This window comes from Ammospiza nelsoni, chromosome 15, assembly GCF_027579445.1.
Source record: "Ammospiza nelsoni isolate bAmmNel1 chromosome 15, bAmmNel1.pri, whole genome shotgun sequence".
NCBI lineage: Eukaryota > Metazoa > Chordata > Aves > Passeriformes > Passerellidae > Ammospiza > Ammospiza nelsoni.
The window spans coordinates 5,297,811-5,317,838 of record NC_080647.1 but is presented as its reverse complement, the minus strand read 5'-3'; the positions used below and the strand labels follow the sequence as shown (position 1 = coordinate 5,317,838).

At 48.0% G+C, this 20,028-nt stretch overlaps 1 protein-coding gene across 1 annotated transcript; it reads left to right on the top strand.

The window, feature by feature from the left end:
* Positions 1 to 239: 239 nt before the first annotated feature.
* On the top strand, positions 240 to 18,976 carry KIF4A (kinesin family member 4A). The gene is made up of 31 exons (XM_059482928.1): positions 240 to 254; positions 506 to 635; positions 715 to 829; positions 1,466 to 1,656; positions 1,873 to 1,962; positions 2,519 to 2,685; positions 2,851 to 2,945; positions 3,125 to 3,244; positions 4,883 to 5,058; positions 5,504 to 5,565; positions 6,228 to 6,363; positions 6,808 to 6,866; positions 7,045 to 7,150; positions 7,785 to 7,850; positions 8,390 to 8,572; positions 8,959 to 9,062; positions 9,268 to 9,412; positions 10,267 to 10,377; positions 10,831 to 10,914; positions 11,483 to 11,596; positions 11,749 to 11,904; positions 12,461 to 12,555; positions 13,591 to 13,720; positions 14,258 to 14,428; positions 14,787 to 14,894; positions 15,082 to 15,159; positions 15,242 to 15,343; positions 15,985 to 16,134; positions 16,909 to 17,025; positions 17,630 to 17,752; positions 18,253 to 18,976. Exons 2-31 carry the CDS (start codon positions 513 to 515, stop codon positions 18,427 to 18,429), a joined length of 3,654 nt encoding a protein of 1,217 aa, XP_059338911.1. The 5' UTR covers positions 240 to 254; positions 506 to 512; the 3' UTR covers positions 18,430 to 18,976.
* Positions 18,977 to 20,028: the final 1,052 nt, after the last annotated feature.

Here is a 20,028-nt window from a genome sequence, read left to right as displayed (position 1 = left end):
ACGCACCCGCACGCGATTGGCTCCGCCCCGCCCCTCGCGCGGTCCCATCCCCACCCTCGGTTGGCTCCGCCCCTGAGTGACGCACCGCTCTGCGATTGGCTGGAGTCCCGCCCCTCGTTGACGCACAGCCCCGCGATTGGCTACGGAGCCGCCCCGCATGCGGCACCTGTCTGTGATTGGCCATGGCGGCGCGCGGCCCGGTTTGAACGGCGGCCGTTGCGGTGCCGCCATTGGAACGGCAGCGGCGGTTCCAGGTCAGTCCCGCGGCCGCCCCGCGACACCGGGCAGGGCCAGGCCGGGCCCGCTCCGCCCCCGCTCCAGCCCCGCTCCCGGCCCGGGGCCTCCGCTCCATCCCAGAGCCCTGGCAGGCCCGCTGCACCCCCTGCCCCCTCCTCCCCAGAGCCCCGCTGAGGCCGCTTCCCGCCCGCTCCACCCTCCGGCCGGGCAGGGCCGCGGCCAGCCCCGCTCCGTGCCCCGGCCCGCTCACGGCGCTCGTGTCCCGCAGGCTGGTGATGATGCGAGAGGACGAGAAGGGCATCCCGGTGCGCGTGGCGCTGCGCTGCCGGCCGCTGGTGCCCAAGGAGACCAGCGAGGGCTGCCAGACGTGCCTGTCCTTCGTGCCCGGCGAGCCTCAGGTGAGCCGCGGGGCCATCCCGGGGGTCCCGCAGTTACCGGGAGCCGCTACCAGCGCTGCCCCGTCCCTCTCGCCCGCAGGTCGTGGTGGGCAATGACAAAGCCTTCACCTACGACTACGTGTTCGACCCGTCCGTGGAGCAGGAGGAGGTTTTCAACACCGCGGTGTCGCCTCTGGTCCGTGGCATCTTCAAAGGTTTGTCCCGGGTTTTGCCCGTTTGGAGCCCGTTCCTCTCTGCAGAACGAGGTGGGGATGTGCTCTGAGGCAATTTTCATGGAATGCCAGAGGGGTTTGGGTCGGAAAGGAGCTTAAACCCATCCAGTGCTACCCCTGCCATGTGCAGGGACATCTTCCCCTGTCCAGCCTGGCCTTGGATGCTTCCAGCGATCCAGGGGCAGCCACAGCTTCTCTGGGCCTCCTCCCCTCACAGGGAACAATTCCTTCCCAATATTCCTCTGGCAATGGGAAGCCATTCCCCTTGTCCTGTGACTCCGAGCCATTATAAAAAGTCCCTCTCCCTCCTTAAGAATAACACAATGAATTGATAAACATCCTGTTCCAGGATGCTGCAATGGAGCTGGGATGGCAGAGAATTTGTGCTGTGTTGCTGTTTAGCTCTAATAAAACATCCAGTCTTAAAAAAGAGCTGAAATAATAATTTTCTCTGTGCTTTATGAAGTTTTCATTGCCCTTTTTTTTTTTCCTTCAATGTTCCTGACTGTGATGTATGCTTAAAGCTGGTGTAAGCTGATGATTTTCTGCAAGGGTGGTTTTCAGAAATGCAGCTTTCAGTCTCCATGTGACTCACCCGGCTGTCCTTTGTCCCCTCAGGATACAATGCCACTGTCTTGGCCTACGGACAGACGGGGTCAGGGAAAACCTATTCCATGGGAGGCACCTACACTGCCAACCAGGAGCATGAGCCCAGCGTGGGGGTCATCCCCAGGGTCATCAAGCTGCTCTTTGAGGAGAAACAGCAAAGGCACGATTGGGACTTCGTCCTCAAAGTTTCTTATTTGGAGGTAAAAGTTTGGTTTTTATCAAGTCAGGAATAAAGGGAGCTTTGAGGTCACCTCCTTCAGGTAACAGATATTGATTAAATCAACCCCTAAAACTCCAGGAGGTTTTGTTTGTTCTTTCTGTCTTTCCCTGAAGGTGAAATTAATAAAATGTGATGCTAAATTAGCCCTAATTTCAGCCTGGCTGGTAACTCTGATCTGCTCCTCTGCTGCCTCCAGATTTACAACGAGGACATCCTGGACCTGCTGTGCCCCTCCCGAGAGCGCTCCCCCATCAGCATCCGGGAGGACCCCAAGGAAGGCATCAAGGTCTGCAGGGCTGGGGGCTGAAGGAGGGGCCCATGTGGGAGTTTCTGTCATCCCCAAAACAGTGGGATGGGGATCATCCATGTGGTGGGAGCAGCACACAGAGATCCAGGGGATTGGATGCTCAGGGAAAGCACAGCTTGCCAAGGAGCACATCCAGTCTCTCCTGCTCATCCCCTGGGAGCTGCCTCTGCAATATTTTATTCACACAAATCCCCTCCCCATCAGCCCCTTCCTGTGGCTGGCACAGCTCTCAGCCCCCAACTTGGCCTGGGATATCCATGGATTTGTCCCTGGAGCCCTGAGGAGCTCTGGCTCTATCCCAGAGCCCAGCTGGATCTGGAGCAGGCAGAGGAAACCTGGGGAGTGTTTAGGAACAGCATCAGGACGTGATTCCATGTTCCTGAAATGAAATATTCACAATCAGTTTTTCCTGGGAGTTTTCATTCCAGGCCCCTGGGAATGGGCTGGCACAGCCTGAGGTGCAGGGAGATTTTTCTGATCCCAGGTGGGATGAAGAGGAAGCAGAGGATAAACAATGTTTCCTTCCTGGCTACAGATTGTGGGGTTGACAGAAAGAAATGTCACCTGTGCCCAAGAGACTGTGTCCTGCCTGGAGCAGGGGAACAACTGCAGAACTGTGGGATCCACAGCCATGAATTCCCAGTCCTCCAGATCCCATGCCATCTTCACCATCTTCATTGACCAGAAGAAGAAAAATGACAAGTGAGTGTCACTGTGCAGCTGATGAGAGTTACTTTCCCAAATTTTCCTCATCCTGGTCCTGAGCTGTGCTTCTCAAGGCAGTTCAGGTTTTGGCTCCCTGAATTTTCAGCTCCTGGGCTGCTCCTTTTCCACCTGGGAGAGTAAAACAGTTTCTTTCTGCCCTAGGAATTGCAGTTTTCACTGCAAGTTACACCTGGTAGACCTTGCTGGCTCTGAGAGACAGAAGAAGACCAAGGCTGAGGGAGACAGACTCAAAGAAGGTCTCTGGGCTGGGATTGGTGGAGTTTGGGTTTCTTTTCACTTGGGAGTTAATAAAAGAGCAAAGCACTTCTTTAATCCTTTAATCTGCTTTTTTTAACCTTGTTAAATTTTTAATAAGGGAAGGAAATGAGTTTGGAGCTGTTGAGGTGGCTGTGCTCACTGTGAGCTTTTTCTGCAGGAATCAACATCAACAGAGGCCTCCTGTGCCTGGGGAATGTCATCAGTGCTCTGGGAGAGGAGAATAAAAAGGGAGGCTTTGTCCCCTACAGAGACTCCAAGCTGACCAGGCTGCTGCAAGGTGAGAGAAGATGATGACAAAGCCTAAACTTACAGGTGCTTTTGAAATAAAGCAGGAGAAAACCCCCAGCTCAGAGCTGCTGCTGCAAAGAGATTTGTTTGTTTAATTTCTCACTGAAGCCAGGCCTTTCCTGGACTCTTATTTTAGGTTGCAAATGCAGTGAGATGAGCTCAAAACAAGTCCTGCTCTCCCGCACTTTGTGTGACAGGAGGAAACAAGACAAAATCAGGGCTTATTTTTTGGTGGGGAGTGTTGGGATCATTAGCTTGTCAGAGTGACCCTGAGAAGAGTTGGAAAGTCTCTTTTCCCAGCCTGGCACTTGAAGAAGGAGTCAGGGCTCTTCATTTCTCAGTCTCAAGATTGTTTATTTTATCTTATCTGTAAAAAATTTTCTCCTGCCCTGCCAAGGTCAGCTTAGCAAGACAGTCTGAGGCACTCTGCCTGCCCCGAGGCGGTGTCATCTTTTATACTACAAACTACATATAACATATTTACTTTTAATTCCCAATGCCTATCACCTATGTTAGACAGTGCACTTCTACTCTGAACCAATCCCAAAGTGCCAACATCACAGCAGAAAATGGAGAACATGAAGAAGAAAGAAGGATGAGATAGACTCTCATTCCTTCATCTTGTCTTCATAACCCCTATGCCAAAAATCCTAAAATCTACATTTTCACCCTGTGAACACTTCATTCTCACACCATTCTAACTTGTGTGGCTCTCATGTCCTCATACACAGGTGGCACTTCCTTAGAAGGATCAAAATCAAGCCCCCAAGAGGGTTCTGGGCAACTCTGGACATCCAGAGGGATGGTCTGAGTTCCCACATCTCCCCCTTCTGTTTGCACCAAAATCTCTTCTTTTGCAACTGGGTTCCCACAGGGGAGAAGGAGGAGGAGAAGTCTGGGAGCAGAGATCTATTATTGTACCCTAATTATAGCAACTCCCTGGGTGATGTCACAGCCAGAATGAAGCTCCAGCTGTCTGTGCCTTCCCTGGGATTTGTTTTCTTAGTCTGAAGATCCGGTCTTTATTTTTCAGTAGCTGGGATTTGTCTTTCAATGCATTTTATTTAAGTTACCCTTTAATTTGGGCACAGCTTTAGTAATGAAATTACTGGGATTTTGATGGTAATTACATAATTTGCTGCAAAAGCTCTTCAGTATTTTCCATGTCTGAAAGTACCTAATTAAAACCTGGATTAGGCTGGATGTGGGGCCCCTTTTTTTTAATGATCAGTAGCTTTAAGAGCCCATTTGTATAAAACCAAAGGATGAAGTTCCATGCAGCTTTGTGATCTGTTCTTTGCCAATAACTCCTTAAATTGGAGAAAATTCTGGATATTCATGGAGGTCTTGTTATTAGGGAGCGGCAAACCTGAAAGAACCAAGCCTGAAATGGTATAAAGAAATTATTTATCAGGGCAACAACTGGGGCTTCTGGGGTGAAACCTTTGATTTCAAACCCTGACTTTGGCTTTTAAAAACCCACTTTAAAACAGTCCTGAGCGTGCAGAGGAGAAAGTAAAGTGGCACCAAAATCCAGCTGTTTAATCTGCATTTTGGGGATGCGCTCATGGCATTTCACTGTCCTTGTTGCTCTGACAGCTTTGACATTGTTTCTTCTCCTTCCCAGACTCCTTGGGTGGGAACAGCCACACTCTGATGATTGCCTGTGTGAGCCCAGCAGATTCCAACCTGGAGGAGACCCTGAACACTCTGCGTTATGCTGACAGGGCCAGGAAGATCAAAAACAAACCCATTGTCAACGTGGACCCCCAGGCAGCTGAGCTGCACCAGCTGAAGCAGCAGGTACTGGGGGAACCCCTCAGCAAACCCCAGAGGAAGGCACAGCCTCACAAAAAATGCAAAACATCCCTCATGTGCATTGCTCTGTCTCTGTGGGAAGGGGATGTGAGGATATTTCTTGGAGTTTTTCTGCAGCCAGAGAAAAGTGGTGAACACCCAATAAACCATTGCCTGGTGAGCTACAGGCACAGCCAGAAATACAGAGATGGTTTGGTGCCTTCCTGACATCTCCTGCCTGTGCCCAGCACGAGGGGAGGGGAAGGGTTTTCCCTGGGGTGATCCCAGAGGGAAGTGAAGAACCTTTTGAGGAATAAATAACTTGGAGTACTGTAACAACACCACATTGCACAGGCAGTGGTAAAAGGGGAATTATGGAGCAGGGAAGTCAGGAATACCAAGGATCCATGGAGCTGTTACATTCACAAACAATGATTATTTGTCTTTGCAGGTCCAGCAGCTCCAGGTGTTGCTGCTCCAGGCCCATGGAGGGACCCTGCCTGTGGCTCTCAAGTAAGATTTGTTATTTAATGTCCTCTGGATGTGTATTTATCACACTCCAGAGAAGTCTCTGGATCTCTTAGCTCTGGGCAGTGCTGTGGAGTGAGGGGGGAATAAATTGGTTGCTTTTTCCCTCCTCTTTTTGGCATCCTTACTGGAATTCCATGGGATATTTAGTTTTGTAGCAAACACCTCATGATTGCAAAAATCTGTTGCAGGAAGTAAAAGAGGAAGCAGGAAACACCTCCTGAATTAATTCCTGTCTCTGACACCCATCCATCTCTGCTCTCCTCACCCCTCTACCCCTAAATGGGGGGCAGTTCCACCTCCATTACCCTTAAAACACAAGATCTGGGACAGAGTTGGGCTGTGCAGGTGCTGTGTTCTGGGCATGTTCCAAACCCAAGGACATGGAGTTCACAACCTCTGTTTGGAGGTTTTTCCTGCATACTGGAAGTGTCCAAGGCTTGGACAGACCCTGGAGCAGCCTGGTCTGTGGGAAGTGTTCTGCCCATGGCAGGGGTGGGGCTGCATCAGCTTTAAGATCCTTCCCTCCCAAGCCATTCTGGAGTATTTATTTTAAATTATTTAAGGAATTATAATAATAATTTTGGAGGTAACTTCAATGCTGTATCAAAGCCCAAACTCACACCCACTGCTCCTTGTTGTTGCAGTGGTTTGGCCCCCTCAGAGAGCCTCCAATCCCTGATGGAGAAGAACCAATCCCTGCAAGAGGAGATCCAGAAGCTGAGCCAGGGGCTGAGTGAGGCTGCTGGGCAAACAGCACAGATGCTGGAGAGGATCATCCTGGTAAGTTCAGTTATCCCAGGAGAGTTCTAAATTGCTGGGAGTGAATCAACAGCAGCTCCAGTATTTATGACATATTGAGAATCTCTCTTAAATGGTCCTTTCATGTTGATTCCAAACCAGTCAGAACCAAAAACGTGCCTGAGTCTGTTGGCCTTTAGTTTCCTTTTGGAAAAAGGAGACCTGAATCTTCCAGCATTTTTAAGACTTTAAATATTTTGTTTTAATATTTTAAATAGCACTTGCACACTTGTGCTCTCCCTTCCCCACTCTGCTTTTTTCCTATTGCCTGCAGTGTCTATCCCTGAAAAAATGCTGTGAAATCCAGACTGGTGGCCCTGACCATGAAAGATCTTTCAGTGCATTGATTTTCACACTGCCAATCTTTTACTGAAAATTATCAGCTGATTTCCGGCTACTTACCTTCTACAATTCTGATTTCTCTAGACAGAGCAAGAAAATGAGAAGATGTATGCAAAACTAGAGCAGCTCCAGCACCATGCTGTGTAAGTGTCCCCACACCCTTCTCCTGGGATAATGTCCTTGGGAATTCAGTGTTTTCAGTGGGATAAACTGGATCCAACCAGCTGGAGTTTGTTCATCCAGAATTAATCCAGAGGTTGAGTGGGGAAAGTTGTTCTTCCCTGGCACAAACTCAGCATGGACTTGTTCCCCTGTTTCCAGGTGCAAGTTGGATCTGCAGAAGATGGTGGAGACCGTGGAAGATGAAGAGTTCAAGGAAAATGTGGAGGTGATCAGGAACCTGCAGCAGGTGCTGGCTGAGCTGCAGGTAAGGCTGAACCCAGGGAGCTGTGACAACAATCCCAGGAAATCTGGGATTCCACTCCAACAGCTTCCCTCAAGGAGCCCAGCAATTAAAATGTGAAATGACTCTTGAGATCCACTTCAGAATGTCCTGTTGTGCTGTAATGCTGCAGAAAGGCCACTTGTGCTGCTCCTAGGGTGAAGGGAAGGAGGAGTTTACATGGAAAAACCTGACACAGGAGCTTGGCATGGATTTACAGTCCCTAAATTAGATGGAGTGTTCCAAACTTGGTGATTTTTATGGACAATGCAAATTGCAGAGGTCTGAGATTGTTAAATAGACACTTCCATGCTTTTGTCTAATGGAGGAATTTCAGTTCTCCCTCATGGGACATTCCTCTGTTCTCACCTCCTCCTCTTACTGTTATCTCAGTGCTGGAGTTCAGGGAAGATTTCAAGGAATGTTTTTTCCAACTAGACATGGAGGAGTTTCCCCATATTCCTTGAGGAGGAGGATGATGGTCTCCTCTTTCCAGAGAGGTTCTGGCCAGAAGAGGATCACATTGTGCTTTGCCATAGTGTGCCAACAGACTCTTATTTCCCTAATTTGATTTCATATTTCTCTTTTCACCCAAACTTTCTCTTTCTCTGTCCACCAGAGCGAAAGTGCTGCTGCCACAGAAGCTGCTGCAGAGCTGCCAAACTCTGAACAGGATTCTCCAGGTGTAAGTGAGAGGCTCAGCAGTGCACACCTCACTGGGGCATGGTTTTATCTCCTCATCACTTTTATCTGCTCCCTGTTGTCATCATATTTTAAAAGTCCCTTACCTTCCCAGTGATTTCTTGTGGGCAGCTCTCCACAGCACTGACTCCTTCTGCAGATTGTTCCTTCTTTCTCAGGGCTCCTCTGCCTCCTCAAGGCTTTCCCTGACTGGCCAACCCAGCCCTTTTATCCCAGTTATTTTTATTAGTCACAGCTGCAGCCCATTAAAGGCAAGGCTGTTCTTCTTCTTTGGTAATTAGAACAACTGGGACTTATCAGGGCAAGGCCACCTATAGCTCCTTCCTGCTCATTTTCTAACCCAGATGCTTGATAAATCATCACCCTTGTCTGTGCTCTTTCAAACTCAATGTGTTCACAGTCAAGAACCTGTTCTCATTTCTGAATATCTAATTTTTTTACATAAAAATGAATCTAAAGTGCTCTGTGGAAATAATTCAGGAGCTTTGGATTGGCCTCTCCTCATGGCTGTGTCTCCTGCAGGGAGCAGAAGTGGCCCAGGAATCCAAGAGAGCCTCTGACTTCAGCACCCAACACGCCCTGCGCCAGGCACAGCTCTCCAGGGAGCTGCTGGAGCTCAACAAAGCCCTGACTCTGAAAGAGGCCCTAGCCAAAAAGATGTCTCAAAATGATACTCAGCTGGGGCCCATTCAGTCTCAGTATGAGGTAAGGCTGAAATCCTCCTTGGTCAGTTTGTTTTCCCCAATTCCTGCTGGGGAGGGAAGGGAGATCTGTCCTCAGGTGCCTGTTCTGATCTGAGCTTATTCCATGAGCTGGGTCCCTGCTCCCTTGGACAGTTTTACCTGCTGTGCTGGGATCTCCCATCTCTGAAATAATTCAGTCAGGACATGGCCCCAGTGACTCTGTGCCCACCAAAGCTCCAGAGTGTGCTGGGCCAGCCCCTGTGACCCTCACACTGCTCTGGGATTTGGTGGTTTAGCAGCCTGCTGTGAAGGAATTGGGTTTTTCAAGGTTTCTCAATCTTAAAGCTTTGTCTCAGGGTCTCTTTCCAAGGTTTTTATTTGGAGATTTATTCTTCTTGTCCTTTCTAGACCAATATCAGGGATCTGGAATTGGAGGTCAGCAACTTGCAGAAGGAAAAGGAGGAGCTGATCCTTGCTCTGCAAATGGCAAAGAAAGACATCAACCAGGCCAAGTAAGACAGCTCTGCCTGCAGCTCTGGGGGCTGTCAATGTGTCTGAAAATCCAATGTCTTGCACTTCTATGATCTGTAAAAGCTCTTTTTTGGTGTAAAAATGTCCCTTTAATGTGCCAGGAGCTGCAGAGAAGCCTCCTGTGGGCTTTCAGCAGCAGCAGAGGTGACAGGGGTGACATTTGGGTTTGTTGTTGTTCCTCTCCAGGCTGAGCGAGCGGCGCCGGAAAAGGCTCCAGGAGCTGGAAGCACAAATTACTGAGCTCAAGAAGAAGCTGAATGAGCAATCCAAGCTCTTGAAGCTGAAGGAATCCACAGAGCACACAGTGTCCAAACTGAACCAGGAGATCAGGGTAACCAACAGGCACCTCTGACTTGAGCCAGTGTGGGCAAAGCAGATCCCAGACAGGAATCCCAGAAAACCCTGACAGGAATCCCCTTTCTGTTTAGTCAGACTGAAAATAGCAGTTTTTGGCAAGATTCCTGTGGCTACATGACTACAGTAGGCAGGTGGCTACTGAGATTTGGAAGGAAAATAAGTCCAAAGTATCTTCTGACATTTCTAATTTATTGCCTCAGTCAAATAATTTGATTTCTCTTTGATTTCCCTAAATTGTGTCTGTGTTGGTTTTTCTCCTATGTGTTGCCATCATATTTCAAAAGTCCCATACCTTCTCAGTGATTTCTTGTGGGCAGCCTCTTCACAGCACTTTCTTCTTCTGCAGATTCCTCTCCCTCCTCAAAGGTCTTCATCCAGAAGGCTTTCCCTGGCTGGCCAACCCACCCCTTTTATCCCAGTTATCTTCATTAGTCACAGCTGCAGCCCAGTTAGAACAACTGGGACTTATCAGGGCAAGGCCACCTATACAATACATATCTTTTACTTATGACTCAAAGGCCACCTATATTTCCCCCTTTTAATTAAAGAAACATGTTCAAATAGACATTTTTACATATTCTGCTTAGGATTAACAATTATACAAATATTTAAGTACAATATCATGTATTTTACTTATGACTCAAAGGCCACCTCTACTTTTGCCACAAAAAACCCTGTATTTTAGCATTTTGAGAGTGTCCTGAGTGGGGGCACAGCAAGATTTCCCACCTGCCACTCCCCACACCTGGCAGGCACAGGGGGAATGGAGGTTGAAGCTCTTTAGGATGTAAATCATGGAAATTTCTTCAAGCCCCTGGTGTCTTTCAGGAAATGAAGCAGCAAAGGGTACAGCTGATGCGTCAGATGAAAGAGGACACTGAGAAATTCAGGCAGTGGAAGCAGCAGAAGGACAAGGAGGTGATCCAGCTGAAGGAAAAGGTGAGCAAACAAGCCCCTCAGTTTATTCCACCCTCCAAAGGGATGCCTGAAGGTTTCTTTAACTGGGAAGTATCTTGAAAGGACTAGGAATGCTCTGAAGAGAAGCTTGGCTTGTGTGGCTGCCACTTTTCACCACTGGACTTGTTTGTGGCTGGAGATCTTCAAGCTCTTGCCACAGCTGTGACTCTGCTCTAAAGCAGACAGTAAAATTAGTCAATATTTGAAGGATTTACAATTGTAGGGTTTGGCCTCAGCATGGGAGGTTTTTAAACTTCCAAAGACATATGGATGGATAATGCAGGTCAATAAAATCCAGCTGCTGAGTGCAATGGCCAGAAAACACCTGGAGTGTCACAGCAATTGCTGCCCTGGGGTGCTCAGGCTGGAATTTTGGGGCTGCAACCTTTCCTTTGTCGTGGAAAATGTGACTTTAGCAGCTGTTTCTCCTTGCAGGACCGTAAGAGACAATATGAGCTCCTCAAGCTGGAGAGGGATTTCCAGAAGCAGGCCAATGTCCTTCGGCGCAAAACAGAGGAGGTGAGGAGCCAACATCTCCTGGACATCCCAACCAATCCCTAAAGTCTGCCAAGTGGGGCTGGAGGAAGGATCAGGATACACAGAAACCTGTGAAAGGAAGTTTAGAGGCTGGGAAAAAAATATTCTCACTGCAGAGAAATCCCCATTTCTGCTTTGGAGGGATCCCAGTTAAATTTGCTCCTTAAAAACCAAGTGGCTCTGGGTGGCCAGGTGGCAAATCCATGCCCAAGGTTGGAAGTGGGGAATGAGTTTGGGTGGTGGATCTACAAGGTTGCAGTTCAGAATCCTTTCAGGATGGCTTTGTAAAAGAAATTCATCTTCAACCTCTTATTTTGGGTGTTTTCTTCTATCTTCAGGCACAGGAGGAGCTTTTCTTTTAAAGAAGGAATGGCAGCAAAGGAAATAAATTAAGAGCAGGAATCCTTGAGTTAAACCAGGATAACTTGAGATTTATTAACCTTGTGCTGTCACTGTCCCAGTGTTTGCCCTGGGCTGGGAATCCCTGGTGTTTCCAGCTGTAGCAGATGATTTGCAGTCCCTGTTCAGCTCCTTGTGGAATCTTTTCCAGGCAGCAGCTGCCAACAAACGCCTCAAGGATGCTCTGCAGAGGCAGAAGGAGGTGGCAGATAAACGGAAGGAGACCCAAAATCGGGGCATGGAAGGAATTGCTACACGAATTAAGGTGGGTAACAGTGGTTTTGCATCCCTACACTGGGCAAACTGGGATTTGGGGTGGGTGCTGCTGGCCTTGGTGGGAATTGCAGTGGGATTTTTCAGAAGGGTTCAGTCCTGGAGCTGAGCTCAGCCACTGGGTTTTGGGGGTTGTTTTTCCAGAGCTGGCTTGCAAATGAAGTCGAGGTTCTTGTCAGCACTGAGGAAGCTCGAAGACACCTGGCAGACCTGCTGGAGGACAGGAAAATCCTTGCAAAAGAGCTCCTTCAGCTGAAAGAGAAGAAAGATGCTGGAGAAAACCCCCCTCCAAAGCTGCGGGTAAGAGGGAAATTCCTCTTCGCCCACCCCACTCCTCTGGCTGTTCTGCAATACTGGATTCATTCTTCTCTCTCCTACTTGGCCTGTTCCCTCAGAAGGTGGGGATGGATCCCACCCTTTCTGGGAGAAAGGGTTAATGTTTTCATCCTCTGAATGTCAGGAACAAGAGGTGCTGAAGGAACTTGTTACTTCAAGGAATTTGGGAAATTTTTTTCCCTGAAAAGGCAGTCAGGCTTTGGAACAGGCTGTCCAGGGAAAGTGGTGGAATCACCATCCCTGGAAGTGTCCAAAAACCATCTGGATGTGGCACCTGGGGACATGGGTGACCCGTCAGTGTTGGGTGAATGGTTGGACTCAACGCTCTGGGAGAGCTTTTCCAACCTCAAGGATTCTGAGGGATGTGAGTGGCTCACTCCCCTTAGCACAGGCTTTTGGGGAGGAACAATGGAACTGAAGCTGTGGGGAGATGCCTGGAGGCTTTCCTGGCTGGAATATCTGTAAAAGTGTGATTTCCTCCCCTGTTGCTGCCCTGCATCCCTGTGTGCTGTGCTTGCAGAGGCGCACGTACTGCCTGGCTGAGCTGCAGGCTCTGGACACGGATGTCTCTGTCTCCAAGCAGATTGAGAGCCTGCAAACAGAGATGGAGCTCAGGTAAGGCACTGCCCCAGTGCTCATCCACACAGGCTGACACTGCAATGATGAGGGAAAGCCTTTTCACCCAGTACAAGAGAAGTTGCATTGCTGTGCTTGCTTAACCAGCACCCTAACCCATCTAATTGTTTTAGAGCCACTGCCAATCAAATTGGGGTGAAAATACAGGTGCTGAAAATCTTTTTCCAAAACTCCAAGTTTCAAGATCATCTTTACAGTCTGATTAATACTGATGGACAACCCTTTTTGCTCTGCATCTGTGGTCTTTAATCATATTTACACTGGGTGTCAGCAAGGAAAGCCTTCCAATGCTACCTGGAGCACCTTTGGTGTTTGGTGGAATGGGTGGCCAAGCTGTGTCTCCACAGATGAAAAACATCCCCCATGGTAAATTGTAACTGAAAACAGAACTGAGATATAATTACACCAAAAATCCACATCTTTATACACAGGGTGATAGGGAGTGACATCTGAAGTTTTGTCTTTGTTTGGTTCAAGCCCAAAATGCCAAATTTGATGCAAAAATCCATTTTTACAGAACCAAGAATTTCCTATTCTTGGGGTTCATAGGATGTTTCAGGAAGGAAATTTGGTCCCAACACCCCATCCATCAGAGGGATTTATAACAAATGGTGGAAGACATGGAGGAATGGTTTTTGGCCAAGTATCTACTGGCAAAGAGGCCAAATAAGTTGAAAATGGCTTTTTAGGGGGTGAAACCCCCAAACCCCTTTCAGTGGGTTTTCCTGTCTGGAATTTTTCCAGAATGTGGGGAAAATGCTCAGGCACTTGGACTGAGTGTTTTGAGCTGTTAGTTAGCACCTCCGGGGGAAAAACCTCCACTTTTAACTTGGGAATGTGGAGTGGAGGCAGAACTCCCCAGGGAAGCAATGCAGGCTCCAGGTGCTCCACTGAGCAGCAAAAATCTCAATTTATACTGTTTTATTTAATATTCTGGGAACAGTCACATAAGCCCAGAAACCAGCCCTGGTTTTTTCCTGTGTTATAACCCCAAATCCATGGATTCTTCCCCAGGAGTGCCCAGATAGCAGATTTGCAGCAGAAACTCCTGGATGCAGACAATGGAGATCGGGCCAAGCAGCACTGGGACAGCATTGCCACCCTCCTGGAGGCCAAATGTGCTCTGAAGTATCTCCTGGCAGAGGTAAACCCTGGGCTCTTCTCTTTTATCCCTGAAAACAAAGGCTGTAAGTCTGCTTAGCCACAAATAACAGGAAGTGACCAAAGGAATTTGAGTGGAGCCTTCTTGTAATGGATGAGGTTTGTTCCCTTCTCAAGTTTGGATTAAAGTAACCTGCATGGGGGAGTGAAATCTGAAAAGCAGGGAAGAGGGGGATGGAATAGATGAGGGTCTGGATGCTTGCATAGGAAAGGGAAAAGGCAAATTTCGAAAGTGGAAGAGAAGAAAAAGTATCTAAAATACTTTCTGAACAAGCAGGGAAGCAGTGGAATTGGTATTGAGATGGAAAAAAGAAAAATTGGAGTATTGTGGGATCTGGGAAAGAGCAACTGAAGGACAAAATTACCTCTTGTTCCCTGGTGCTTGGAAATCAAAGGAGAAGGGTGAAAAGGAAAATATTCCAAGTGCTGCAGGAAGGGAGGTGAATTCAGAACAGTGAACAAGACCCTCAGCTCCCTGGTTTATCCCTGTCCCAAGCCATGCCTTGCTCTTGTTTTCCAGCTGGTCTCCTCCAAAGTGCGGGAGAGCAAACTGCAGAGTGGCCTGCAGCAGAGCCAGGCCAGCTGCTCTGATGTGCAGAAGATGCTCATGGAAGAGAGAAACCACATGGCAGAGGTGGAGGCAGAGCTCCAAAATCAGATTTTGGTGCAGGAACAGCAACACCAGGAAAAGGTGAATCACAGCTCATGGAAATTTGGAGTCTGATCTCCAGGTCTGCTCAGAGGGAAGGGCAAAGGAGGATATGCTGAAATGAAGCTGGTGCTGAATATCAGCTCAAATTCTGTTGGATTTTTGCAGATGGTTCAATCAAAGCCAACAAAATCTCTGTATTTATCCTGAGTAAATTGGTTTATTCAGTAACTTTCCTCCTGCTTTAAATGAGGAGGTTACACCTGAGCACAAAATCACTTTTCAAATAGATCAGGGTGGAATTGTGCTGGAAGTGGCAGGAAATTTCCCTGAGCCTGGACTTTGATGCCAAGTGCTCCTTTCAGGAATTCACCCCTGTTTATTCCCTGTTTATCTTTAGGTTCTGTACCTGCTCAGCCAATTCCAGCAGAAAGAAGCAGCAGAGAAGAGGTTGGAAGATTCCCTGAATGAGCAGGAGAAACAACTGCAGGAGCGACTGCGGTTCCAGGTGCAGGGGCTGGGGGAGGCTGGGATCCTTTGGGATTAGGAGAAGGATTGTGTGGAATTAGGAGAAGGATTCTGTGTTCCCTTTGCAGAAGCCTGCATGAGGTGGTTGCTGTGCAGGCTGGAATAACCCTGGGGATTTTCTCTTCTTTATCTGCAATGAAACAAATTTCCTCTTGTCCTGCAAACAGGAGGAAGAGCTGAAAAAAATGAGAGAGATCTGTGAGAAGAACCAGGAACTCCTCCGGGAAAATGACACTCTGAAACAGGTAGAGCCTTGTACAGACACCAGAGCCTCATGGCAGCTGGGTTTGATGATTTTGCAGAGCTAATTCTTGTCCCTTTTGACAGAAACTGCTGCTCCTCCAAGTTGCCAGTGGCCAGAAGATCCAGCACATCCAGCAAAGGCCACCTGAGTCTCCAGACTCTTCTTTTGATTATGTTCCACCCAAAGTAAGAGGCTGCACAGATTGTTTTGCACCTGAATTCTTTGCCAGAGTTCATCTTGGCTGTTGATAATGTGGTTTTCATTCTCCTAAGCTGCTTTTACCAAGCACTTGTTCTCTAATTGAAATTCTGCTCATTTAATTCAGTCCTTTCCAGCAGACTCAAATACCTTGCATTAGTTTTTTTTATTAAAAGAAAAAAAAAAGGCAAGCAAACCCCCAAACCTCATTGTAGTTCTGACTCTGTATCCTCCTTCACAATCTAGATTGTTTTTCCGTAACATGCCCAGTCTTTAAATTATGGAGCAAGGCACGTGTTTCACAGCCAACTTTGCTGCTTTGCATGGAGCCAAATCTTAGTGCTGGGAGGAAGAAATTATTAAAAACTCTTTGGACAGGAGTGTGACATTTGTTTTTTGTCATGTGATGTGTCAACAACTCAGACTTCCAAGGATTTGTCATCAGTAGTTTAAATTTCAATCCTGATAACTGGATCTTTTTTTTCCTTCCTTCACCCCACAACCTTCTTGGCTGTGAGGGACTCTGAAAACCCTAATAAAACCCTATTAAAATGTAATCATTATTAATATTATTAATGAAACAGAGCTGGTTTTTGGTGGCCTAACCCCTGGTGCTCCTGTGTTGCAGCCCAAGTGCCGCCGGCAGACGACAGCCAAGCCCCGAGCGCCCAGCCCTGAGGTGGATGTGGAGGATCTGCTCTCTGACCCTGGGGAGCTGGAGGATTCTGACTGGCTTCCTGGGAAAGCAGGCAGAGGAACCAGGAAAAACCTCATGGGGGTAAGATCCAGCTGCCCTTGATCCAGTGTCTGTTAGGGAATCACTTGCTGTGTGCAGGGGTTGGGATGGAGCTGTGAGGTGTGGTGTCCCCACTGCTCTCTAAGTGGCAGGAATGGGTTTTTTGGGTGCCTGGGGATACTTGGGACATTGCCACAGACACAGCAAAGGTTGTCTGCAGTCAGCAAGACTTTCCTGGACAGGATTTCCCTGTCCAAGTCACTTTCTCCCATGTTCTGTCCTGCTGCCTGTGTCTGAGCTGGCCTCTGCTTTAGGAACAGCCCCAACAGCAGCCACATCCATCCAGGGAGCCAATTTTAGGGGGGAAAACAAACAAAAAAAAAGGATGGCCTGCTGTGGATCCATGCTTCCTTTGGGAACCTGCAGCTTGCAGTCCTGACAGAGCCTCAGCTTCCATCTGTCTGTGTCAGTCTGGAGCTTCAGCCTGTGACTCAAAAAATTCCTGAGGCTTTTGAGGTGGGGACTCCCTCTTTTTCTGGAAGTGTGGCCCAGAGACTGGGATCCTTTGGCATAACCTCAAGTCAGGCACTGGGTAACTGAAGGTACTTCTCCTGTAGATCCTGAAGATGGATCTGTAGGTAGAAGGATTTTGTTCTGGATATTAGGAGGAAAATTATTCTGGGATGTAGCAAAATGCAGTGAAATGGCACAAGGGGCAGCTTGGGGCTGTCGCTGTCCTTGAGATGCCACAGCTGGCAGGACCTGGAGCATTCCAGGAGCATCCTGGCCATTGGATCCCCCCTCCCTCCCTGACAGTGCTCGTGCAAGGGCCGCTGTGGGAACAGGCAGTGTGGCTGCAGGAGGCAGAAGTTGGGATGCACCGACGGCTGCAGCTGCGCCGCGGCCACGTGCAGGAACAGGGAGCGGGGCCTGGTGAGTGCTGCTGCCTCTGGGGGGCACAGGGGCTGCATGTGGGCAGGGGCAAAGCTGGAGGAAGGGATAATTCCCACACAAGCATAGTTTGTCCAGGCAGAGCAAGTGCACTTTGCTGAAACTCTGTCAATGTCACTAATTAGTGCCTCTCTGGTAACTGAGGAAAATTTTCCACTGCAGGACCAGACTCTGCCTATCAGGACAGAATTTTGGAGATTCACAGCAAAGATTTTCGTGTTCCCACTTCTCTTCCTCAAATCTAAGGATAAAAAGTTTCCTTTTTCCTTTTTGACTAAATAAATTAAAGTTTTGTCTTTGGCTTCAGACAACACCAAACCCTGACTCATTCCCAGATTTCTTTTTAAGAATGGAAGGGATGGTTTGGGGGAGGGGGTTGTAGCAGCAGGAAGGTCCATGAGAAACTGATGTTCCTAGTGGGAATTTTGAGATGTGGAGCAGGGACATCCCATAGTGCTCTAAATATTAGTGCCTAGTCTGAGCTGCAGCATCCTGTGCTGTGGAAAACTTCCCAGCTGGAGAGCAGGGGGCTGTGGTGGGAAGGGAAGGATGTTCTGTAAGAGCTTCACCCTCTGCTGCCCCTCAGGAGACCACAACATGTGAGGAGCACAAAAGGGACTCAGAGGGGTCCTTGAAGCTGGAAGACCCCACGGAGGTGAAAGCAGAAGAGACCTTCTTCCAGCCTGTGTGTGTCACTCCAACCAACAAGGTACTCCCAGGGGAGAGCAGAGCTGCTGAGTCAGGGTCTTGGAGGGAAATCACCCCAGAGGAGAAGCTGCTGCTGGAAAACTCTGCACAGCTCCAGGCAGCTCGTGTGGAAGCTGAGAGTGTGCTGAATTCCTCAGTTCCCACACTGAAATGATGCCATGAGCTTGCCACGTTTCCCTGCAGCACCTTCAGCAAGGAGAGAGGGGAAGTGAGGAGCTTGCAGGATAAAATCCTGTCTGTCCACATTCACAGTGACCTCTCTGACCTGGCACATCTCATTTCACCTCAGCTAAACAAGTTCTCTTATTCCATGGGAGCCCACTATTCCAACTGCTATCTCTGCCTCCTGCATCTTGATATTTTGTGAAAAATTTTGTCTTTTTCCTGACTTGAGTAAAAAAAGCAACTCTTGAAGTTGGCCTGGCACTTGGTGTCCTGCTGCCTCTGGTGGGTCACCCCAGCTGTGACTAACTCCAAAGATTGTCCCTTGCTTTCCCCCAGGTCCTGCAGGACCTCACAGAACAGGAGGTGCTCCTGAAGATTCCCAGCACTGCTGCCTCCCTGCTCGGGAGGGATGAGGAGTCCCAGGAGAACCAGAACCCCTTTGGGAGGAGGAAGAAGAGGATGCTGAGCAGCAACATCAGCTTCTTCTCAGGCTGCACCCCCATCAAGGAGTAGTTTACCTGTCCTGGAGCCTTTCCCATCCCTTTAGGCCACATTCCTGGTGATTTTTGAGGGAGTTGGATTCTCCTGCTGGAGCAGCAGCTCCTGCCCTCAGCAAGGGAGCCAAACTTCTTTCTTTGTTATGTCTCTGTAAATATTTGTGTGTTGGGGCCAGGTGGGGGTTAAGAATTTTTCCTCTGAAATTCCTGGAGTGAATGGAGGTGATTTTCCAGGTGGGTGTTCCCAGCTCCCTCCCTCCTGCTGAGCTGTGAACGCTGGGTACGGTTTCACCTGAAATCTGGAGAGCTTTGTCTCTGCACTGGAGCTCTGCTCCTGCCTCTCCCATGAGCCTGAAGGAACTTGTCCAGCTGCCCTGGGGGAGCCATGGAGTGAGAAGGCCCTGACTGAAGTCTTAGCCTGAGCAGTTCAGAGCTGCTGGTTTTTCTGGCCCCTTTAGCTGCTGGACTGTGTTTATTCAATGAACTTAGAAACCTGACCTATGTGAATAATGTAGGAATTTTAACTCTGGTTTGTGATTTCAATAAAGGAGTTACTAAATAAACCTGACTTGGAGTTGGAATTATTGTGCGCAACACCCCCCAAGCCTCCCCTGGGCTCTCTCTGCTTAACTTTTGTCTTAAAACCAGTCCAGTAGTTGCTGTCACTGGGACCTGCTCAGGTCTTTCTGTCCAGACACCCCAAACAAGTTCCTGCTGCTTTTCCTTGCCCTCAGCCCTAAGTTATGAATGTCAGCAGGAAGAGAAGTTGGTAAATGGAAATTTGTTAAATTTATTTTTTCCCTCTTGCCAATGGGTGTGACCCAGCCCTTCCCTGAGACATGTACAGGGATGTGGGATTTGGGCAGCAGTTTCCCTGACTTGAGAATTCTCTTTATTTACCTGTTGGATGAGGGCTTTGCCAATTTAGGGAATCCCAGGATGGTTTGGGTTGGAAGGGGCCTTAAGGATCATCCACTTCCACCGTCCCAGGCTGCTCCAAGCCCTGTCCAAACTGGCCTTGGACACTTCCAGGAATGGGACAAACACAGCTTCTCTGGACATCCTCTGCTAGGGCTTTACTACTCTCACAGGGAAGAATTCCTTCCCAAAATCCCCCTCACTCTGCTTTCCAAGTCTGAAGGCCTTGAGAGCTGTAAAGTATTTCCCAGTGATTTAAATGAACTTGGAAGTTCTGAGGGCTTAGGCCCTAACAGAAGATTGTCCCAATAATATTATGTAATAATATTATATATATTATATATATAATATATTTTGTATAACAATATTATATATTATTATATAAAATATATATGTTTCACATTATATAGCACAGGATTTTGTCATTTATTTTAGAATGTGTACTTAATTCATGAAATACAATTTATATATGAAGTGTTTGTATGCATAATTAACTACTCTGTATTCTCTCTACACACTATATATATTTTATGTATGTGTGCACACATACATATATACATTAATATATAAATATGTATGTGGATAGACAAATGTACATATATTAAAAAGTGTCTGGGAGACTTTTGAGTGTACAAGGCAATTACATGTGTGTGTATATGATAAATATATAACATATATACACGAAACACACATATAT

Bases quoted from the DNA above. Each gene is read 5' to 3' on its own strand.
- KIF4A (XM_059482928.1), top strand. From the start codon at position 513: ATGATGCGAGAGGACGAGAAGGGCATCCCGGTGCGCGTGGCGCTGCGC. The intron at 11,905-12,460 runs GTAAGAGGGAAA...CTGTGCTTGCAG, and splicing joins ACCCCCCTCCAAAGCTGCGG to AGGCGCACGTACTGCCTGGC. The intron at 14,429-14,786 runs GTGAATCACAGC...GTTTATCTTTAG, and splicing joins AACAGCAACACCAGGAAAAG to GTTCTGTACCTGCTCAGCCA.